The sequence below is a fragment of the Bidens hawaiensis genome, unplaced genomic scaffold (assembly GCF_021521415.1).
Source record: "Bidens hawaiensis isolate Kalapana, Puna unplaced genomic scaffold, B.hawaiensis_p1.1 tig00026265_1, whole genome shotgun sequence".
Taxonomy (NCBI): domain Eukaryota; kingdom Viridiplantae; phylum Streptophyta; class Magnoliopsida; order Asterales; family Asteraceae; genus Bidens; species Bidens hawaiensis.
The window spans coordinates 206,328-213,416 of record NW_027494233.1 but is presented as its reverse complement, the minus strand read 5'-3'; the positions used below and the strand labels follow the sequence as shown (position 1 = coordinate 213,416).

Genomic DNA, 7,089 nt, shown 5'->3' with positions numbered 1-7,089 from the left:
ACATCTTCTTCTTCACAATCCTTTCTCTACAAACCCTAACTCCCAATTTCAAAGATCCATAACTTCCTCATATCTCCATCAATTAAACCAATTTTTGGGTCTAAATTGGCTAGAATTTCACAAGGATTTCAATTATATCATTGCACTTGAAAGAATCCTCTGTTTTGTTGGTTGATTTTGGAAAACAAGTCCAAAAATTTGTGGGTTTTGGTTGACTTTAAAGCTTTCTTCATCTACATCTCCTATAACACCGAGGTATGTAATTTAATTTCATTATTGATGGTATATTGCAATGATGTTGTAAGTTTCTCATAATTGTTCTATATACCCAATTACTTGTTTGAGTGATTAGTATAATGATTATACATTATGGTTGTGAATAGTGGATAAATGTTACAAACTTATGGTTGTTTAATTGATAATGTGGAAATCATGTGTTGGTGAAATTCTTGAAATTTTTGGTAAAATTGATTAATGAGTGATTATCCACAACCATAGTAACAAGCAAGTGTGGGGAAGTTCATGTTGAATTAACTTGGTTTGTTTGGGTTGTTTGTTGTGTGTAGATGGGTAAAACCACGTAACAAGGGTAAGGGAAAGGCATAAACTTCTAATAGTCGAGCAGCCCAAGCAAAGAGGAAAAGAATGCAGGAAGAGCAAGCACATGTGCAAGTACAAATGGTAAAACCCACTTGGAGAGGTGGGGGATTGTCAAAGTAAATGTGGTAAAGCCCACTTGGAGAGGTGGGGGATTGTCAAAGTAAGCGTTGGAATGGCAAGCGGAGCTGTTCACTGATAAGATGGCCACGTTGCATAAACGAATTGAAGGATATATGTGTGAGAAGGAGGTAAACGATCCCGGTTTTAAGGCTTTTGGGATAGTTGACAAATTTGAAGCTTTGGGTTGGGAAGCAGCCCGTAAGTGTGACGATGAGGAAAGTAACACCTTATATGATAGAGAAATTGAAGAGTGGGTGTCCACATTGAGATGTCCCCCCTACATGAAGGGACACGACATGAAATTAATTGGAACAGTGGGCGGACAGGAAGTTGTGATGTCCTTTGACACATTCAATTAGATCGCGTTATTTGACAGTAAACCAAGCAACTCATATATTTACCCTTCTGTCAAAGATTTGTTTGAATGTCCCGACAAGCACCCTCAATGGTACAACATGCTAGCAAAGGTGGTTAAAGCAAGAAAAGGTTTTAGTGATCAGATTAGGAGAAAAGATATGAAGAATGAGGCGAAGTTGTTGATGTCCATTTGCTTATACAATGTGGTGCCCCGTCGGGGGGACATTTTGGTAGCGAGGACAGTGATATTCCAGTGTTGTACGCATTGATGTGTGGAAAGCCTCTCATTTCTTTCCGATATTTAGTAATGCACAACATTTGGAACAGTCGAGAAAGTAACAAGCGGAAGTTAATTCCGCATTGTCGACTGATCACATCATTTCTAAAGAATCATGGTGTGATAACTTACGAGTCGGTGGGAATAACCAAGGTGTTCAAAGAGATTAAGTTGTCGGATTTTCCGGGTTGGAAATACACACAAACCGATAGGCATCACGTGCTTGTGTGTGATAATGTGAGATGGAGTGTAGTTAGAGAGGATGTTGTAGTGGAGGGGCATGATGAGAGAGAACAGGTGGAAGAGTTAGGTGAGCCCGATTACATGGATGTGGGCGGTGGTAGCAGTTCCCAACACGGGGGTTGGGATTATTCGGATGGTTATAATTCTTATAGTAATAATTGGGCCCATGTGGGGTCAATGAATGAGGTGGTGGAGAGGCATAGGCCTTCCACGTATGAGAATTGGTCGGATGAGTCACGCACATTATTTGTGCCATCAGACCTTTATGGGGGCCTATGCTGAACGGGCCGAAAAAGAGAGGCACGACAGGTTGGAGATGTGGAACCGTGCCAATGCTTATGGGCGAGAACATGAGATGAACAGGAGATATTTGGATGATCGTAATCGGAGGATGCATGATTAATGGCATGCATGTGAACCGGTTGTACCAGATCCGCAAATCGTAGATTACACGACTTTACCTCCGTATGACGGTTCAGTATGTTATCCCGAACCACCTCTTCATCACTCCATGTAGATCAACCCGATGCAGTCAATGGCACCACCACCACCACAAGAAGAAGGAAGCAGCAACGGTGATGGGGCTTTTAATTTCGGCCAGTTTTCAGACTTCATGACATCTATCTTTAGGCACGCCCACCCGCCTTACAACTGATCGAGCTGCGTGAGTCCAGGTGAACCTCGTTTGTATATTCTGTATAATTATTATGTTTTGTGTTTTTATTTGTTTTTGGGTGGATGGGTGGTGGACAAAATACTTTTGATTACGTATTATGGGAATGTGTTGAAATGAAGGTTGTGTTTAACTTGTGGTTTGTTTTATTTTTCTTAAAACCGTACAGTGGGGAGAATGTATCCCAAGTGTGGGGATGAGGAAATTTTCGTTTGTTTTGAAAAAAAAAATCAGAAAAAATTAAAAAAATCATAAAAATAGAAAAATTTGAAGAAAAATGTGTTTAAAAGAATCGAAAAGTGGTAAGATGACGGGGTAAAGTTTTGGTCCCTTTTCATGATCACAATTCTCTAAATAACATGTGCCTAGTTGTTTTTAAAAAAGGAGATTATGTAGTTTTCTAACCAAGGTTAGCATACTTTCGGTGTAATAACTTGCATAACACGTTCGTTTGCACTTGAGAATTGAGAAAGTATTGGTTGGTGAGACGGTTGATATTCTCCGATAGAACTTGTACAACTAGTGTATTTCGAGATCTTAGCTTGGCATGAGTGCAAAAGTGATAGAGGCACTTAGGTTAAGCCTCGTCTGGATGAGCGAGAGTGTGGGTTTTGGGGGGTTGGGGCCTCATACATTATACATATGAGGATGGTTATGTGAGGGGCGGGGGCTGGTTCCTTTAGAAAACCTTATTGGGCCTATTCTTTTATTTGATCAACCCCGGTGTTATATTGCGAAACGATCCGACTTAATAGTTTTCTATGTAATTGTTTTAGTATTTATCAGTTAGATATGTGAAGCATTATGTTTATCATGCTGGTATGTAATCTTCAAGTATTATATTAGTTCGTTAAAATAAAAGTTTGTATTAGAGTTGCAATGTTTATGTATGCATAGTTCAAAGTATTATTTATTGAGTTAAAAAAAAGTTAGTGATGTTTATAGTTGTTTATTTCTTTGTTTTCTTAGTTTGTTTGTAATAAGTCGGATCGGGTCGCTTGAGCTACTTTCGATATTCCCTTCCATACCCTTACACTTGGCCCCATTACAACCCGTTTTAAGACCATCTTGATTTGTATTCATGTCAAATGCATTTACATAGGTGGAGATTTGATGATTGTACAAGCGTACGCGAGGAGAACTGATTAAATATGAAATGTATGGATTATCACCAATAAAATGGTTAATGTGTAAATGTGTTATGTGTAGGTAAAAACCGAAAGCATGTTAGGTTTGGTTAGAAATCTTCGGTTTAAATGGAACATCAAGTGAACTAGTTCACCTGATAAAAATAAGGGAATAGGGTATGACTTGGGACCTTAACTGAACCGGAATTGTGGTAAGATTGGTGGATACAAGTTGAATGTAATAGAAAGTTGGTGTTGAGATGTTGCTTGAGGGCAAGAAACGATTAAGTGTGGGGATGTGACGGGTGGTCCATGGGACAACCCTTAAGTGAGTTAATACCGTAATAATTATGTATTGAATTGGTTTATCTTGTGAAATTAAATGACTACGATGTGTTTAGTAAATTGTAGGTACAAAGGAGGTTCCTGGGGCTATTATGGTGTATAACGAAGAATCCAAAGGAACCGACGAGTTAAGAAGATCAAACAAGCGAAGAAAATGAGGATTTGTGGCTGAAGTCCACCGTGGCTCACGGTCTAGACTGTGAGCCACAGTCCAAATGAACAAAAGACCACAGAGGACACCGTACCGTGGCCTCTGTGGTCACCGTGAAGCCCACCGTGACCCACGGTGGAGACAGTGGACCACGGTCCGGAGTCGTAACTGCCGATTTGTCTACATATTTTATGAGTTTTTTGGCTGTCTTTTCATTATCTTTTCATCCAAAACACCTTAGAGACGAATTTTAGAGAGCAACTATTTGATTTTGGTGATTGTAATCATTAAATTGGATTGGAGATTCATCTACATACTTTGATTTATGCTATGATGAACCGAGTGATGAGTGGCTAGTACTCTTTGTGTTCTCTCCCGAATTGTAAGGTTTTCTAATTGGATATTTGTTAATCGTTTATGTTATTGGTGAGATAGTTTTGTGATCATATGATTATTGTGCTATGGTGATTGTGTATTTGTTTTATAATTGTTAGTATGGTATAATTCGTGTTCTTGACTATCCGTTCTTGGTGCCATAGGCATCGAGATTTAGTAGAAGAGAATTAGGGTTAGCAATACTAAACTGATTATTGAGTGACAACCTTGCGTTTTTGTAATCCAAGTACTTAGTTCTCGCTTATCACATCCAAACGCATTTTCACGAATTATAATTGTGTAGTTCACCTCACAAGTAAACATTACCTTTATCAACACTGGAAACCTGAAATCGGGAGAGAGCATTCTTTCTTATATTGTTTAAAACTCGTTTATTATTTTAGTTATTTTTTTTAATCAAAACCAAACAACCAAACCTTTGAATTTATTTTTCTTGCACTTAGTTTAATATAGTTTAATTACTGTGCTACTTAATAACACATTTCCACAAACTCCCTGTGTTCGATACCCTTTTAATGCTATCTAACTAGTTGTATTCGGTTTATTTTTGAGTGAGTCTTCGACAACACGTTAGACAACAGGTTGCAATTAAATTCTGGAACATATAAAACCCCTTTAATTTTCGTTCCATTTGGGAGAGTATGGCTTCCTCTACCTTCAACCGGTACAAAATCCCCATTTGGTATGGTAACCGGTAATTCATGATTGGCTTTTTATTTTTTCTTTAAGCCATTCATTTATGTGGGTTATATGCTCGGGCACCCGAGTCTAAAACCCAAGTTTTACCTTCATTTACTCTACCTGCCATGTTAGCGGTTCGTGGTGCTTTGTCTTCAAGTGAGTTGGTTTTACCTCCAAAGTGATGTAAAAATTGTTGATATTTCTCACCATTTAGCCCCGATATTGGGCTTGCATCACCTTCGACACATGCTGCCTTTGTTTTTCTTTTTGTCTTATTTCCCGGCCACCACTCCGGGTAACCTACTCGTTTAAAACATCGCTCCTTTTTGTGCCCGTCTCTTCCACAGAAATCATAGTGCTCTATGCGGTCACCAGATTCCTTTTTAACTTCTGTTGAGGCTTCCTTATTCAGTTTTGATGTCCCTTCACGCTTGGATGGAACATAGGCCTGGTAGGCTGCATTTTCACTGTTTGGTTTCTTTGCAAAGGTTATAGCCCTTTGCTTTTCATCATCGAGGACAAGGTGGTACGTGGTATTAAGGGTTGGTGTTGATTTTTGTGCAAGAATTTGTGTTCTAATAACCGAGAATTCTGGATCTAAACCCATCAGAAACTCATACAATTTCCTTTTATCTTTAAGATCAGTGAGCCGCTTACCAACATTGCAAGTACACCCGTGACATGTACAATAAGGTGCAGGTAGAACAGCTTGTATTTCATCCCATATTCTTCGCATTTTGGTGAAATAGGCTGAAATAGATGCACCGTCTTTCCGGGTACTGGCTAGGGTTCGTTTCAGTTCATACGCGCGGGGCGCGCTTTCTTTTCCAAACCTTTCTACAAGATCTCTCCATATATCTGCAGTTGTGTTTGCATACCTCACGCTATCACGAATGTCTTTTTCCATTGCAGTGGTTAACCATCCTTTGATCATGGCGTCACACCGCATCCAAGCCGTATACATGAAGTCGGTTTTCTTGGGCTTCTTGATGGTTCCATCAACAAAACCGTTTTTTTTGGCGAATAAAAAATTCACCATCTCTTGCATCCAATCCGTGTAATTGTGGTCTGACAGTGCATCATTGACATGCATCTGTCGTGGGTAATCGGAAGGATGAAGGTAATAGGGTGAAGAAGGGTCTGGCATGGTGGTGTCTGGTTTGTCGCCGGGTTGTTTATCGCCTGCCATGGTGAACAGAGAGTTTGGTGTCAATAAGTTTAGGCGGCTGGTAGGGTTATACCATATCAGTTTTGGTATTGGAATAATTTTGATATATTCAATCAAAGGTTTACAAAGGAATAAATAGCAAAGGAAAACTATACATGGAAACTAAAATCACGTAAATCATACGTAAATCATGGTGGAATAATAGCAGCCACAATCATAGCCTAAAATAAGATTCCAATATAGACAGTGTTTGTGTCTGTATGTGTGTGTGTGTGTGTGTATATATATATATGTGTGTGTGTGTAGTATTTTTTGTTGTTAGGTTTTACTTTTTTTTAAAAAAAAAAATAGGTATTTTCCACATAGCATGCCACATCATCAAAAATATGCCACGTTAGCAAAAATACTAACGGAGTTAGGGACCGTTAACTTCGGAGTGATATAAGAAAGTAACTTATAAGTTAGGAGTGGTGGGAGACAAATCATTAGTTGAGAGTGTTATCGTCTAATGAATGAAAGTTGGGAGTATTAAAAACTAATATCCCATAAATAAATTGTAGATTAATATAAACTTGTTGTGCTAGTAGATCCACATGTTGTATCATTATGAATTCGTTCAGAATATGTTCGATTCGTTATTTTACGGTAGGGATATGCATTCGGTACCATGCCCATAAATTTGCTCATTTTCCATAAAATACCGAATTGTTAATTGTAACGAGTACTGGTACCCGTACCGCACTAGTACTATATCAATAAATTTGGTATGGTATTCGGTACCCTTTTTTTAGAAATTCGTTACCATTGCTGGTAAGACTCGATACCAATACAGTAATGATCTCATCCCTATTGTAGAGTCAGTAAGGTACCTATATACCCAATAATAACCGGCAAAAAAGAAAAAGGAAGAAGAAAAACTAAAAAAAAAGTTGTAACATCATCAAATGGTAT

General features: G+C 38.6%; 1 protein-coding gene across 1 annotated transcript; it reads right to left on the bottom strand.

Annotated features, from left to right (window-relative positions):
* Positions 1 to 5,022: 5,022 nt before the first annotated feature.
* Positions 5,023 to 6,159, bottom strand: LOC143573263 (uncharacterized). The gene has a single exon (XM_077058191.1). It carries the CDS (start codon positions 6,157 to 6,159, stop codon positions 5,023 to 5,025), a length of 1,137 nt encoding a protein of 378 aa, XP_076914306.1.
* Positions 6,160 to 7,089: the final 930 nt, after the last annotated feature.